This window comes from Leptinotarsa decemlineata, unplaced genomic scaffold (genome assembly GCF_025532065.1).
Source record: "Leptinotarsa decemlineata unplaced genomic scaffold, Ldec_3_MD MMD2_tig00000199_RagTag_RagTag, whole genome shotgun sequence".
Taxonomy (NCBI): Eukaryota; Metazoa; Arthropoda; class Insecta; order Coleoptera; family Chrysomelidae; genus Leptinotarsa; species Leptinotarsa decemlineata.
Window position 1 is genome coordinate 16,254,419 of NW_027412544.1, and position 17,549 is coordinate 16,271,967.

The 17,549-nt window shown below is 32.6% G+C and overlaps 1 protein-coding gene across 3 annotated transcripts in view; it reads right to left on the reverse strand.

Annotated features, from left to right (window-relative positions):
* The window catches only part of Remo (Remoulade), a 99,591-nt gene that overhangs the window by 71,012 nt on the left and 11,030 nt on the right, over positions 1 to 17,549 (reverse strand). The window contains exon 6 of one of the 3 annotated variants that reach the window (XM_074173055.1): positions 901 to 7,770. The exons of 1 other annotated variant lie outside the window; for it this stretch is intronic. In XM_074173055.1, coding sequence (XP_074029156.1) covers positions 5,177 to 7,770 — 2,594 coding nt within the window. In that variant the 3' untranslated portion in view covers positions 901 to 5,176. Of the gene's footprint in view, positions 1 to 900; positions 7,771 to 16,044; positions 16,784 to 17,549 lie in introns of those variants that run through there. One more of the 3 variants, XM_074173056.1, reaches the window with a different exon arrangement.

Consider the following 17,549-nt stretch of genomic DNA (forward strand, 5'->3'; position numbering starts at 1 on the left):
AGAACCAGAAAACTGCACACACCTCAGTAAATTTTGATGCGTTATAAAACTCAGATCAGAGTATTCTCATTTATGCAGCTCCTCCCTCAAGCATACCCTGAAGCTGCTGAATTTCATACAGAAAGGATCCATCCGCCTGAATGGAGACACGAACATCACTTGCAACCTTTATCTCCAAACGTTTCGTTTTACCACAACTGCGGTATGTGAATCTTGAAAATAGCATGTAGTTTTTCATCGACTTGTAAAAAATTTGTTGAAATCTCTTTTTCCGTTAACCAGCTGTCGTCATCCTACGAAGGACAGCTCTCAGAAGTGTAAACTAGTGTGAGCTAAGGATTAGCTAAGGATTTTAACGTGCGAGTCCTAGCACGAGTACCTTCTTTGGGTATTTCACCTTTTATAAAAACTCCGATTTCCTCCTCAAAACATTACTTTCGTTCAATAGCGATGTAGTATTCGCCAATGACATACAGATCTGGACACTGGGCTACGATTTTCTGAAAACTCAGTTGAAATACATACCTTACCATTCATCGAGACTACAGTGAAATGTCCTCTTGATACTATTTCAGAGGTAATAAAACTATGGCCCAAACCTTTATATTTCTCTTCTATATAATCCCGTACATGATCTTCTAAGTCTTGAATGATATTTGATACTTAGATGAAACACATTATGAATTATCAATATAATGTTATATTCGAACCTAAGGTTATACTCACAAGAACTGTATTTTTCCTTTATTGGCAATTTTGAATTAATGCCTAGTTGAAACTATTAATACCGAAAAAATTCTAAGATCTTGATGATTCTTGCACAAGTATCAACTTCTGAAGATTGTCAATTGTATGGAGAAACGGCTAGTTATCAGATAAACTCGTTAAAAAAAAACAGAATTGAAAATGTTCTTGCACATATATTTTTATATTGATTACACTTTTGAATATATATTCATTACAATTATTAATTTATCTAAAATCACTACACAATCAACAGTCTTTAAAATTGTACACATCTTTTGATTTTGTATCGTTAGATACATCAAACGTCCAATGAATAAAATTTACACTTATATACAATTACAAATATTAAGGCAGCAGTAAGCATATGATTTTTCATACACGAAATACAAATTCTTTGTTCGTATGTTTGAATTATTTCTCACAATATGAAATAATGAATGAAAAAACAAAATATATCAGAAACATCTTTTGTTTAAATTACTCATCTCACAAAAAATTAAACCAATGGCAAACTTACTATAAAATTTAATTATAATTTGTTAATCAATCTTTAATAGAGACTGGAAAATGTCTGCTGATCAATAGTAAAATTTAGCAGAAAATTGTTTTAGGCACATGCCAACTAGTGAATGAATGAATAAATGAATGAATCCAGTTTTAATTTTTAATCAAGCACAAATAGATGTCTTTAAATTTCTATACCAAAACTATAAAAGAGCATACTTTTAGAAAAGGCTCAGATCTCCACGAAACCTCTCACTTATACATAATATAGTGAGAGTTACACAGAGCTTCCATTAGAAGTTTGATAGAAAGAAAAGGATATAAATCATATTTCTTACAAAAGTTTTAGATATAAATACATGTTTTTTCTAAAATATTTTCTCCAGTGAAAGTGTAGCCTATCAAAGTTATAATTTTTTAAATGGAATGACATATATTGCTTTCCATATTCGGACTCTGCCAGAGAAATATATACTGAACGGTTCAGAAGTTATGTCAAAAATAACGTCAGAGAGTTTTTCTATTCAACCAACCTTATTTTCAATGAAAACTGATTTGTCTGTTTATATTGTGAAGATGTTCAAAAATTGTAATTATTTCATTATTGAATAATAATTTTACCCATATCTTTTTCCACCAACTTTTTTATTTGAGATGTGATTTCACCTTGAAAAGCCCTTTTTGAAAATATCGGGTTGTATAGTTATATATCTGATGATTTACAAGTTATAAGAAATATAGTTTCAAAAAATATACTATTTTCAATATTGAAATTCTTCAATAAAAATTTCGGAAAGAAATTTCAGAGTGAAACAAATCTTAGACAAATTAATAGACATTCAGGTGATCAATCCTTCCATATATATGTAAAGAAGAGATTTTTTATAATGAGAGTTTGTTCAGATGACTCAATATTGATAACATAAAGACTATCGAACATAAAAAAATCAAATGAAAATTATCTACAAAAAGCTGACATCGTCGACTAGGTTCATTAAGGCCGAAAATTTTCAGACTTAGTTTTCTATGAAATCCCAACATGGAATCTATCAAATAACATAACGTTTCCTTGAAAAAAAAACATAATTATTCCAAATCTCCTTCTGAGAAGATTAACTTTGTTTTGCCTGTTTCCATGGTAGAACTTACTTGAACTGTTAGGTATATACTCGTTCAACCATATTTTTAGAAAGCTTTTTTCACTGGGAAAACAAATGAAAAATAAAATATAAAGTATCCATTCGGATGAAAAAATTATTTTCAGGTTTTGATTCTTCCAGTATCAACAAAGTTGATGGTCAAATTATAATTTGATGATGAAAACATGTTCACAAGAAAACTGATTTTTCAAATGAAATTTCGTTAAAATGGAGACGGTTGAATATTAATTTTTTTGTCAATATTTTTGGAATAACTTCTGAACCGCTCGGTGTATACCCATACAATCTTATATTTTTTAAAAGAACTCTTTTGGCAGAATCCGCCAGATCTCATATCTCATTCAATTTAAAAAAATCTAATATCGATACATCATGCTTTTACTGGATACCCAGTATATTAGAAAAGAATTCAGAAAGTCCAATACATTGTTTTCTAAAACTTTTATTCAAAATATTTTATGATAACTTCACTCCTTCATCACAATCTTCTAAATAAAACTCGATGTGACACATTGTGTGTTCAATTGGAATCCAAATGAAATCCCAATTCATTTATATACATTATTTTATATCCTCTTTAAACACTGTATTCAGCCAGGCAAATTGAGGCATCTAAATAAAATGTTTTCAAGGAGCAAAATAGCTTACAAGTTACATAAATAATATAATAAAGAGCACTGTCAGAGAAAAAAAAAACTAGAATGATGTTGACTAATATTTAACAAATATTTGTGAGCAGAGAAGATTGCTTGAAGTAAAGATTCACATATTCACAGAATATAGTTAGGAAGCCTTCTTTTTTTTTCGAGTATTTTCAAATATCAATCGCCATTAGATACTAGAAATCGATATAATACTTCAGGAACTGAAATTTTTCTACTACACGAAAATAATATATAATAGGAAAAACAGAATAATACTTATTTGATATTTAATTAAATGTTTGATCTCACATATTTTGTTGGTGAATTAAATAAACCATAACATAACCATTTATACAAATGTAAATAAATTAATATCAATGATCACACAGTATATCTATGCTTATAAACATGTATAATACAATTTCAAATCTGCATACTAAGTGAACACTCAGCGTTATCGTTTTCAGCTATCAACAAATCGTCAAAGATTTGTGCAATAAATCTTACATTTTAAAGTTACAGAGAAATTACATTTGTAATCACAAGTATATATCCCCGTCGTTTGTGCATATCTACAAAGGTTTCGTAAATTTCCCAAGGATATTACTATTGAGTCACTTCACACACTTCAATCAATTCCTTATATATTTCTCTGTAATAAAATAAATTATATTTTCAGTCATCTTGAGGTTAGTTCTTGAAGTAAACACTGTGCTGAAATTGTACTTCAAAATCAAATAACACTCAAATTTAAATCACTTCAATGATTTTCAATTCAATTCTTGGGGCTAGATCATATGTAATCTAAATCATTTTTACAATAATTTTGAATCAGCTGGAATCAATTAATCTTCTCAAATAATTACAATTGGAGTTGGTTTGATGATCAATTAATTCGTAATAAGTTTATTATTTCTCGGGTTCTAGTATTAAATATGCCTGAATAGTTAAACCTGTTACTTCGTATTTCATTACAATTTTTACATTATGTATGTTGTATAAGTTGGAATGACTTGGAATGTAAATACAGTATATGTATTTACAAATTGTAAGTTTGAAGCGTTTCACATCACGTCTTATTACAGTTACATCAGAAGTTCCATAAAGACCATTGTTATTCAAGTTGTCTAAATCACCAACTAGCAGTTGGTGATTTAGACCAATTAGTATGTCACTGTAGTTACTGGGATTAGTATATAAGATATATTCCAGAGTATACATCAACTTATTCATTACACTGTTCATGTACGTAGAATAGAATGGGTTGAAAATAATGTTTTACATATTTGTACATACAAAAAATTTTTTTGTATGGAACCACCTAGAATTCTTTGAATCCGTTCAATTCATTGGAATACAGGATTACAAATGATCTTTAAAAAAAAAATTAGCGAATGATATAAACTCTGATCTTTCAATTACTTTGTCTGACTGAGAATTACTCATCATACAACTAATGGATATTTCAACTCAATATCAAGACTCATGCGGCTCAGGAATTATTTTAATGGTGATACCATAGGAAAATTATCTTTGCTCTATCAAGTCACTGTGTCACACCAAGTACCTCCATTATAATGTAATTATTTGTCTCAACACTAGTGAGATGGGGCAAGCCACAGACATCCAGAATGATTTGAATTAGTATCGTTTTTAATTTCATCAAATAGTAAAGACTTTCTGCCACTTATGTCGTTTTGAAAAATATTTTCATTTTATTTCAAGATCTGTCTCCATTTCAACAACGTTAATTTATTGTAATGAATATGAAATATTCTATATGATGCCCCAATGAACCAACTATGTTCTTTGAAAGAACATTTCATAATGAACAGCTTCAAGATTTGGTAATCAACAATAAAATGAAATCTAATCTTTTGTTTAAAAAAATTCAGGTCAATATTTTTTTTTAGAATCCCGAAGATGGCATTATTGATTTTCTAAGAATTAAGTGATTCTTATCCCAAACAAAATTCAAAATATGATTTATTGTCAGATCATCAAACCATCAAGAAAAAATTACAAATATCTTGAAGGAAAACTTGAAAAACAAAACTGTAATGAGTATTTATGTTGAATTAACACGTCAAAAATAAAAAATAATTATTCAACTTGCATATGCTATACTGTTGTTTCTACATCACTAAAATGATCAAAGTCATCATGACTGTGTGATGTAATGCGAAGCTGATTTACATCACTCACAAATGAATTGATCTCAGAATCAGAGAGACAGGGGCTAGCACGTGACAAGCTATAAAGGTTTCTTGACCTTTTGGGTTGTGGTCCTCTCCTGATCTGTTGATAAAGTTCATCTAGATCACTTACTGATACACTACTAGCTCTACTTTGACCATCAGCTCTACCCAATCTCAAGTCGTGAGAAGGGTTGATATATATTCGACGGGTAGAATTTCCACACATAGATTCTACTGCACTTGAGCTGAGCTCAGATGGTTTTTTATTACCTTCAATTCCAAATGCACCGTGGCTAGATTTAGGAAAATATTGGTTTCTCCGCACACTATCTAACCTCAGATCGTTTATTTGACAATAATTGGGATCATTTTCTGTCAGAATACTGAAAGGACTATTCTCCCGTCGAAATGAAGGGATAGCCCCACTTGTTTCGGTTAGAAAGCTCTCCTGGTTAGGTAACAACGTCTTTTCTGGGCTGGTTTTATCCAAAACAGAATCAGAAATTGTTTCAGAACTGTATTCCAGAGTACACTGCTGTGAAATCGACCTCATGTTATTTTCGGCTTTTTCAGAAATTTGTTTACAAGGAATATTATGCTTTTTCTTCATTTTTTGTCTGATTAAATCTTTTTTTCCTAACCTCTCAGCATCAATGAGCATTTTTTCCACTGGTATATTAGCAACCGAATCAAATTCATCAGCACTGTCTGAGAATATGTTAGGATTTTTCTGCTGAATCCTCTGTTTATGTTCTACATGAATATTTGTATTATTAACTTTAGAATTAGTTCCGAAAATATTTTGGTTAGAGCTGTTCCTCACTTTCAACCTAGGTTCTGAAAACACTGATGCAGTGTCACTGTTGATATCCCTTGGTGGCTTGGACAAATTATTTTTTTTCAACATATTCCTTTTTTGTCGTTTGAAAAACTTTCTTGCCACCGTACTCTGATGAGGATTATAAAATACTACAGCGGCGTTAGTTGGATTTTCTATGATGTTAGGAATGGTATTGGATCTATATTGTGCTCTATGGAGTACGACCAAGTTAACATTGTTTATTTTTGCTCCAGTCTGGTTGTCACTAAAACTTCCGTTCAAATCCACAGCACCTTTCAGAATATTACTGGCATGAGAATTCGATTTAGTATGACTGGAACTCCTGCTGGTTGATCTTGATATTATATGATTATCAATTTCGCAAACCGGTGGCAACGGTAACGGCTGAATTTGTATTTGAGGAATGTTAAGAATGGTATCAGAAATGCTTCTGGATCGAACATAACAAATTCGTTTACGTTTCATCCACCTCACAAAAACAACCCACTGGGTGCGGACATCATTCCGTGCCACGCAATAGAAAAATAAGGTAAATGCTCCAAGAGTGGTTGCCGAAACAGCAAAAGCGATGCTAAATAAATCTTCTTCAAATGAGACTATATGGAAAGGCGGTACTGTAGCAAATGCACAACTGAGCCACGTCATTATATAAATCAAGAGAAAAATCAAATGGGCTTTCAGCTGTGCAGAAGGAGCATGCTCAGGATCTTCAACCTCGCTGGAACCAGTTTTAGTAGATACACTTCTGAAGCTTTGACTATCTATGTTTGGAAAGTTGGGCTCCAATAAATCTAAGTCAACATGTTCAGTAGCTTGCGTGCCTTCACTCAAATGCCCATTAGTGTCGATGTTGTATATGGCACACCTTATTAATAAAAATAAAACAAAGATAAAAATCAACAGTATGAAAAATGGTATGTACAAAGCACTGAGAGCAGGTCCAGATCTCAGGAAGCAATGAGTTGATGAGGCATATTCATTCATGTTGATAGCAGCTGACAAACCACAGATGATTAATCCAATTCCCCAACCAACTAGATAAAGACCCAGTATTGGTTTCTGAATCGGTCGATCTGATGGCAAGTCATCGTCTTGGAGACTAATAATATCATTTTTGCTCAGTCGTTTGTACATACAATTTACACCAACACACATCCAGAGGAGAGAACATAATGTAAAATAGTGCAGTATCATTCCCACCATTTGACAAATTTTTACATCTTCCGTCTGATAAATTCCAAACACATACATAAAACAAAGCAGAGATATAGCTATCCACATGTTAATTAATGAATGCTTAGCTTTTTTTGGCATCTGAATACTTACATAACACAACAAATAAGTAAGAATAACTATTAAAAATGATGTAAATAAAATGAATGTTCCCACATATATAGCTGGATGTGACAGTTTGAACTTGCCACCAACATTCATAGCCTCAACATAGGTAACGTCTTGCAAGAGACCATAGTAACCAAAATTTTCGCAAGAAAATACCACGTGATCTTGCAATTGATGCCTGAACTGACATCCTTCTGAGGACCATCCTCCGGAGCCATTATTTGAAGACGAATCCCACCATACAGGAGTGAAAGGTGTTACCTCATACACTGGTGTGAATGGGGTCCGAAGCATTACAAAAATTGGTTCAGTGAGATTTTTCACGATTAGGTCCACTGAAAGTAAATTTTATAATAAGATGAAATATAAGATAAGCTAATTTGAATATATTAAATATAAAAATAAATAGAAATGAGTTCATGCAGTAAAACATTTCAAATGATTCGATTCTTTCTCATTTTAATGAAGCAGTATTGCTTAAAAATGAAATGATGCACACATGTTCTTTTCATTATTCCTTCAGAAACTGTAACAACAGTTAAAAGCCATTAGCAGTTCTTTTCATTCTTCAATTTTGTCTCCCAATCATCAAAATAAGTTCTTTTATAATTGGCAAATTTAAATACACGTTCCTGATAAATAAGATATTTTTCTTTAAAAAATGTATGGTGGTGTTTAAGCAGCAGTTATTATGGTGAACTGGAAGATTAGTCTTTTCTAAATCTCATTAAAAATTTTTACTTTTTTAAATCATAGAAGGCGAAAATACCCCCTCAACAAAATATATAACTCTTATAATTTGCACAGATTTCATGTTGAATTAACTTAGGCAAAACCAAGATACATAAAAACCTGGTGTTTTCAGCGATTCGTTGTTTTGTCAAGAACTCTCGATGCGACTGAGAAAAATTGCGCAACTTTGTACCCATGTTGATAAATAGTGTAAGAATTGAATTCTGTATAACATTGGTTGTGCCTATGGTTAAAAAACGGAAAGCGCTGCGTTGTTTTAATTTTATCCTGGATAGGATTCAGCAACATTCAGCGGTAAAACCGCTAGAAGTGGTTCAAAATTATTAAAATTATCTCTTCCAAATTCTGTTAATTTTGATTTGAAATATTGAACAAAATTTCAATACATAAATCATATTCAACAATGCTTTTGAATAAATATTTATTCAAATCACCCCAATGCAATCATTTTTGAAATAACATATATTCAAATAATCAACCGGTACTAAAAGAATGTTTGCTAGATCCAACAATTCTTTTTCCTCAAACGTAATTTCCACAAAGAACTACTAAATGATTTCTTATTCATCCCGCAATTCTTTTTATATAAATGAGACGACTCGTAATCTTTCATCACGAATTCTCTCACACAAAAGTGACTGTTGACTTAATAAACATTCTAATGGATTAGCAGAGTATATTATTTCGAAGGGTCACGTTATGGAGTCTATATACTAATACAAAAATTTTTGCTGTTGAAAATATCAAAATTAAAAGATTGTTTCTTGAAATGGCACATATTATCAACACTCAAAGTAATTTGAATGAAAAATCTGAAATACAAAATTTAAGCAAAAGTTACAATTACATTTTATCTTTTGGGTAACTTACATATATATATATATATATATATATATATATATATATATATATATATATATATATATATATATATATACGGGGAAAACAAAAAATGCTGTTTTTTGTTTTTTTCGAATGGAATTGTTATTTCGGAAAATATAAAAAAATGGAAAAGGAAAATGTTATTGTATTCGAAATGTACTATGATGATGTAATAATAAACATTCGATAAAACGTTTAGTGTCAACATGACTAACATATTTTTGTTTAATACGGACCTGTCTTTTTTATTACAGATACTGATAAAGTGATAAATTCACAATCAAAGGGTATATCACATTTGATATTTTTATAGCGTTTCATTTGAAATTACCACCATCATCAGTGACAACAATCAAACAGAAAAACAATTTATTTCATCATGAACTTTTGGGAAAAATAAAACCAATACGGAAAATCAAAGCTACATGGCAATCTGCATTAAACGCTCGAATTGATAACCTCTTTGTTGATTGCAAATAAGTTGTCGGTCCAGACAATTTCTGTGACAATTATCTAACATAATAGGGGTATTACTAATACATGCATCTCTTATTTTTTGTTTGAGATGATCAATATCTGTACCTGGTGTTGAAAATACTTAATCCTTCATGTTTCCCCAGACAAAAAAATCTGGAGGAATATGATCTGGGGATCGTACTCCATTGTTTCCAATCCATTTTCTTGGGAATATTGCATCTAAATGTTCAATTACTATTGCTGTATTATGAGGAGGAGCGCCATCCTGTTGAAAATAATGTATTGCATGGCGGATATTCAATGGCAATTCATCTAAGTAGCCATCGAATTCATTGAATAGAAAATGAAGATACATTTCACTATTCAAATGATCATAGTAAAAAAAAGGGCCAAGGATGTTTGTTCCCACAATTCCCAACCAAATATTTGTTCCGAATCTTTCTTGGGAATGTTCATTTGTATTATTCCACCTATAATGGATATTTCTGTTCAGTAATCCATTTCACCGAGGTGATGAGCTTTGCCTATCCTGTAGCATTTATATTTGTTCTTTTTCAAAATAGTTCTGGTGGATTTTACAGAAATCCCCATTTCGTGGGCAATTTCTCGTAAAGAACAATCTTGATTAGCAGAATTTTTGTAACTGGCCAATCCTAAATTTAAAAAACCCTTACCCATAACATTTATTTCAATCCTCACACTTCCAGAAACCACACATTTTCTTGTTTTCTTTCTGTCAAATACCCCACTAGGGTCTCTCAAATTTCTTTCTAATCGTCTAAACATGTTGATATCTAAACAGATATCAACAACGCATTCATTTTTCCTGTCGTAGATACCAAGCAAAGCCTACTCATTTAAGATGGTAAATGAATTGAGATGCTATTTGATCATACCAAATTATACAACAATCGAATTTTGACCAAAAACTGATATTTTCGTTACTTCCAGGATTGAGAATTATACAAATATTACGAATTATAAATGATTAGGGAGAAATGAGCCTTGAAAAAAAAAATTACGGCAATACAAAAATTTACAAAACGAAAAAGTACGAATTTTCATTGTTAGGGTACCTACCTGTCGAATTTTTTGGGTTGTCTGAATTATATTTTGAAGAAATCGAAACAATTTGCAAAAGGAGTAACGACGAGACTGTCATTTAAAATTGTTTTCACTGATGAGGATAGTTATTTCAAATGAAACATTATAAAAATATTAAATGTGATACACCCTTGGATTGTGAATTTATTGCTTTATCAATATCTATAAAAAAAAAGGTTCATATTTAAAAAAAGTCAGATATCCATAGCACAGTTAACTATTTTGCTGAATTTTTCTCAACAGTCATGTAGAATCAGATCCTTTCCTTATAAATGATTTCAAATGTGATAATACAATTAATCTCTCTATTTGTGCTTTCGAACTGTCTAGTGTTTTTGAAGCCATTTGTATGATGAAATATACATTATCTAGTGACCCAGACGGAGTTCCTTCATGCTTGTTGAAACAATGTGTTTACTCATTATCATATCCACTTTTTCTTTTATACAACAAATTCCTAGCTAGTGGTATATTTCCTGATTTATAGAAGCAGAGCTATATACGCCCCATTTTCAAAAGTGGCTCGAAATAGGATGTATCCAACTATCGAGGAATATGTATACAATCAGCTATTCCTAAACTTTTGGATGGATTAGTCAGCAAACTGTTGAATAATATTTGTAGATCATTAATTATACCAGAGCAGCATGGGTTCACAAATGGTAGATCTACAGTATCCAACCTAATTTATTACCAGCACTACATAACAAAAACACTTGAGAGATCTGCACAGGTTGATGTTATCTATACAGACTTTTCTAAAGCCTTCGATCGGGTCTCTCATGATTTATTGATTAAAAAACTATATGCCATTGGGTTAGGTGGTAGGATGTTGGATTGGATAAGCAGTTATTTGATAGGTCGTTTTCAATCAGTGAGGTTGAATGGTATAATCTCTGAACCTCATGCAGTAAAATCAGGAGGACCTCAGGGGTCCCATTGTGGTCCCTTGCTGTTTTACCTTTTCATCAATGACATTAAGACTAAAATTCAGTATTCTGATTTTCTCCTTTTCGCTGATGATCTGAAGATCTTCAGAGTAGTGGAAAATATGTATGATGCTAATCTTCTCCAAATAGATCTCAATAATATAGCAGAATGGTGTTATGCAAATTGTCTTTATCTTAATAATAAGAAATGTTTCTCAATGGTGTTTAGTAGATCACAATCAGCAATTCGATTTGATTACCAATTAGAAGATAATATGTTAGATAAAAAACAAGAATGTAAAGATTTGAGAATATTATTAGACAACAAGCTTTGTTTTAATGACCATGTGAACAATGTCTCCCAAAGAGCGCTCAAAATGCTTGGTTTTATTGCGAGGTCATCAACAATTTTTTCCCCTTCTACTATAAAAGTTTTATACTGCTCTCTAGTCAGATCCATTGTTGAATACAATACCATAATTTGGAATCCATACTATGACAAGTATATCCATCGAATAGAAAATGTACAAAGAACATTTCTGAAAATCATAGCATACAAACTAGGTCTAGTTGTTGGTGAATATAACTACAATGAAGTAATGAACTTGATGAGTCTACCTAGTCTAAGTGATCGCAGGATTATGATATCGTTGGTTTATCTCTTCAAAATAATCTCTGGCATAATCGATTGTCCGGAAGTTCTCTCTATTATACCATTCAATGTTCCAAATAGACAAACCAGACAAAAAAACTTATTTGGTACCACATCACTCAACTAACTATGGTTTTTATACACCCATTTCAAATATGTTAAGATTGGGAAATACATATTGTCAGTGTTGATTTCTTCTGCGAAAATCCAAAGATTTTTAAAAAACAAATAGCTAGATTGTTGTTTAATTGATTTCTATTTATGATTAGAGATAATGTTGTAAAATTGAAATTTTATTATTATTTTATATTTATATATTTCAGATATTATTATATTTTTGTATTCTGATGTGATTTCAATGTGATATAGTGCATAAGTTAAACGTCGCAACATATATGTTATTTCTTAACTGTATTGGGGTAACCAGTTTATAAATAAATAAATAAATAAATTTTTGAATTTTTGTGCAAATGGCATTTTTTTTTAATCTAACACTTTGGTTAGTTTCATTCATTCACTGTTTGATTTCATTTCTTATTGTTGTAGATAGCACAATATACTACACCAGAAACTCTTAGGCCTACTGAAGAGATAAAATTCCAGAATAGAAATCTCAGACGTGAATAGTATACCTTTATCTAGCAGTCGCGAAGTGAAGATCAAGAAACCACACCAAATGAAAAAACCCTCCACAGAGAAACTATCTTCTACAACTGAACACGATGCAAGTATAAAATATACATTTTGTCAATCTTGCAATAAGAAATTTAAAACTACAAAAGGTTTTAAAATTCATTTTTCAAAAAATCATCAATCTGAGTTGACTTTCTCTTTCCATTCAAACCTGTGCACCGAGTCCGAATGTTGAATCCAATTCTGGTTAAAGTTTTACCAAAGCTATCAATGATAGACTTTCTCTATACAAACTCCAATCCCACATACTGAAGAGAATTCCCAAAGGAGCAAGAATGTGTGCTGCAGAAGCTTTGGGCATAATTATTGATGAATGCATTCAGAGCAAATCATTAGATCACTGGAAGTATTTGCTTTGTTTTGCTTACAGTTACTTTTGTCTTCCACCACATAAAAAAAATCGTAGAAAGTCTCTCACTTCACTCATCAAGAACAACATTTTCAACACATGTCGCCTCCAAAAATCTCGCCTACTGGCAGTGGCGCAAACATCCCAGTGCCGAAAACCGAACTAGGTTTGTTAATGCTCGCAACAGCTGCAGACATAGGATAAATGAAAGCAAAGAACTTCACAAACAGATAATTAGGGATAAACTGCTTGCCAATCCCAATACTTAGACCTGGACACACAATATGTGGACGTGTATATGAGAGAACACGCAAAAAGCGTGTTCGATAGAATCAGATCGCACAACTCAGCGTTATGCGATCTACACGATGCGTTGAATATGGATGACCCCAGGTTCCGAGAAGGGGACAAACATCCAAGGCCGACCAAGCAAAATCAACGACCGCCCCCACGAGTCGCCGTCAGGCGACTCCGGTAAGCATACTAATCAGATTTTCTTACAGCAAGTTCACAGCAGAACAACTCGACCGCGATCCAATAATCCTTAGATTCACTGAGGAACGCCCGACGTTAACAACAATAGCCGCCGGTTAGTTTTTGGGGCCCCCCTTGCAAAAATTCAGTTAGGAATAGTCATGACAAAACATTTTTTACCGATCGCGAAAGAATAGCACCTAAAGGCTGACTTTCGACCAAAAGAGGTCAGATGTCAATCTTGCTGAAGTGCCCATCAGTAAGTTGAGGACCGCTCGGAGAGCGGGGGTGGATGGAGTGGGGTAGTAAGTTCTCCTCGCTAAATAGCTGGGGGGAAAGCTTCTACTTCAGGGCACTCAACCCGGGAGGGGGCATGGGGGGGGCAATCCCAACAGGTCTCGATCCTTCTGGCCGGTAGCTAAAGCTGTTAATCAGAACTTTAAAAAATCCACAATTCCACCATGGTTCCACGGATGGTTCAATTGCAACAACAGCCATAGAAAAAGCAAATCTACTAGCTGAACAATTTGCGTCCCACTCCACAGTCGATTTTCTGGGTAAGGCACCACCCACTATTCCCACACTAGAATCCACAATGCCGGAAATTACTTTTCGGCAGCGTCTAGTCAGGCGAATTTTTAAACAGCTGAATATCAACAAGGCTTCTGGCCCTGATGAAGTGCCCGTCATTGTACTTAAAAAGCATAAAAAAGATGGTGGCATTCGCCTCGTTGCTTTTGGTACCATTAAAAAATTTATTTCGTTCTGTTAAATTTGAATTTGGAATTCTAGGGGGATGTGAAGCAGTTGCAAATAAGCATCCCAATCGATCTTCTCAAATTTTTGTTAAACTAGTTTATAAAAACGCCTTCAACATGATTCACAGAAACATAACATCTTATCTTTTGCAAATAACTCACGAAATTATTTCCTTTTTCCTTTTATCAGTCAATGTTATCAAAATCCAACATTTTTGAACTTGGGAAAAAATAATATCTTATTTCAGAGAGGAATTCAACAAGGTGATCCTCCAGGTCCGGTACTTTTCTGTTTCACTTTGAACGAACTGACAAAGCCTATCAACACCAATTTCAATTGTTGGTATCTAGACGATTGGTTCTATTGGTAGTAATATAGATTTTGTTCTCCATGAATTTCAAAATATCATTCACCTCTCTAATGAGATTGGATTCAAATTAAATTTTGACAAATGTGAAATGTTTGCTTTTTTCAGATGCTTAAAAATCCATTCAAAACTATTTATCCACAAATTAAATTCATCCCCAGAGCACACTGGTCGTCACTGGGAGCTCCACTCTTAGTAAAGTCTTTATCACGTTTCCTTCCCATATGACATATTTTCTTTCGAAATACTTTTTGGCAATCCCCAAATTAACATATACCTTGGGATACAACCCAACTTGGATGTGTCAAAACGAGTTACAAGAATTCCGTTTCACCAAAAAATTACCGATAATAAATTTGAAGATATCACTTGGGGTCAAGATACTCTCCCAGTTAATGGGGAATGTTCCTCCTGACGAAATTCCAGTAGTTTTCATAAAATAGCTCTAAAACAAGGCATTTTGAACTTATCATTTCAACCTTTTTCTTTAAAACATTATTTAAATAATTAAAAAAGAGGAATGAAATAATGCATTCAACATTTAAAGGGATTCGTTTCTATTTCACCATTTGGCAACATCGGTCATAGCTAATAAAGGACAATGAATCTGTTACCTGTATGAGACAAACAAAGATAACATATTTCAGAGGCGTGCTGTTCTGTTTACTTATGTTCCGAGTTCCGAGACATTCTGTGACATGTGACATTTTGTCCACCTAACCTATCTTCTGCTATATAAATAAATAACAAAACAACTGTTGTTTATGTGGCTTGTGGAGGTGGTATTGAACTATAATTTATATTTTGCCTTAATTGTTGATTTATAAAGATAATTTTCCTTTTTTAAAGTAGAATATCTAGTACGTATAAATTATTTCAACTTGATATAGGTGCTGTTGCCAATATGTGAATTAGAAACAAATTCCTTCAAAAATTAAAACCCAACATTTGAAACATCAATTTTAATACTTTTCGAAGTGAATTTGAAAAACTCATGAATTAAACTCAACTTTATTTTGTTCAAACTTGCATTTGCTGTAATAACCCAAATTGAGGAACATTCCCCATTCTGGTGTTCAAGGTATTCGATTAGCCTCGTTCCTTTCACTCCCAGCTTCTTCAATTTGTTTTAGTCACAAGTGCAGATGTGGATCCACTGTAGAAGAAAATGGTAACCATTGCCTAAGTTGTTAAGTTAGTTCTGGCAGATTTTCAAGACATCATTACATTAATGATCTTATAAAAAGAGCTCTAACCACTACAGAGGTACCTTCTGTTCTTGAACCCCTTGGTGTTTGCATCTTGCTGCAACATCTAATTCCTGTGGTGCAGCTGCTATGATTGCAGAAAAATAAAAATTTCGGAAATAATCAACTTTGCTAAGTTCCTACTGTTTTTTCTTTGGTGTTTTTGTATCTTATGCTTCTGAATTATTGAAAGACATTGGTAGAAGAATGATGACAACAGAGCCTATTCATTTTTAATTCAAAGAATTAGTATCGCCATTCAAAAAGGTAATGCCACATCAGTATTAGGTAGATACTCTTCCATCTACTCAAAAATTAGAAGAAATATTCCTGAACGAACAAATTGAATCACATTTTCTATGATTTACCCAAAATGGAGTAAACAAGTTGATCATTTCCCGATTTTCTCAAAAGATGCAGATAAATATGAACAATTTCTGTAATTATCATTTTTTCACAAACTCAAAAGGTATACCATATATTTAACCAATTCAGTTTCAAGCAGTTCCACTTTCAATTTCTTAGTCCGCTATTCCAATGATGGGGAGAATCATCGCATCCGTGATTACTCAAAAGAAGACAGCAGTGGCGAACTTAGTATCAAGAGTTACAACATTAGATCAGTGACACATCCTTCAGTCAAAACTCTTGGATCAAATCATCTAAAAGAACAATTCATTCAGGCCAGTCTCAACTCCCTACACAGTAAGTTAATGGACTGACACCTATCAGAAAACAACTACTCCCCTGGCTAATACCACGAAGGGCGTTGAATTATATCCGACAGGTGTCAGTGCAGGATTCTTCACAGAAGTTATTCCTGCATATGCTGTTGGTGATACAACTGCCGCAATAGATTTTCAATTGATTTCAATAGATTTCAATTTCAAGTGTGTTCCAATAATTCAAAACTCTTGGGTTGAATAGGTTGAAAAATATTGCCTGTTTCATGAACAGTGTAATCCAATGTTTATCAAACACGAGATGGTTACTGGAATATTTAAAAAAGTGAATACATGAAAAATCAATACTAGTATTTCTAGTATGGAGGGTGCTTTAATCAAAGCGTTCGTAGAAGTTATCAAGGAATTATGGTCAGAAGATTCATCTGATAGAGTAGTGAACACAGTCACTTCAAAAAGTAAGATTCAAAGTTATGCCCCTCGATTTATGGATCATGCGCATCAAGACGCCCAGGAGTTCCTTTGTTATCTTTTAGAAGGTTTACATAACGACGTTAATAAAATTAATGAGAAAGCTAAACCAATCTTTACAGAGTTTGTCGAAAAAATTTAGTAACAGCGAAAAAACAGGAGAGTCGTGACTGAGATATTTGAGGATATACAACTCTAAGGTTGTGAATAATTTCATTCTTTTAATGCACTGTTTGGTACCTTTGGTGTAGTAATGAATATTACTGGAGTTTTT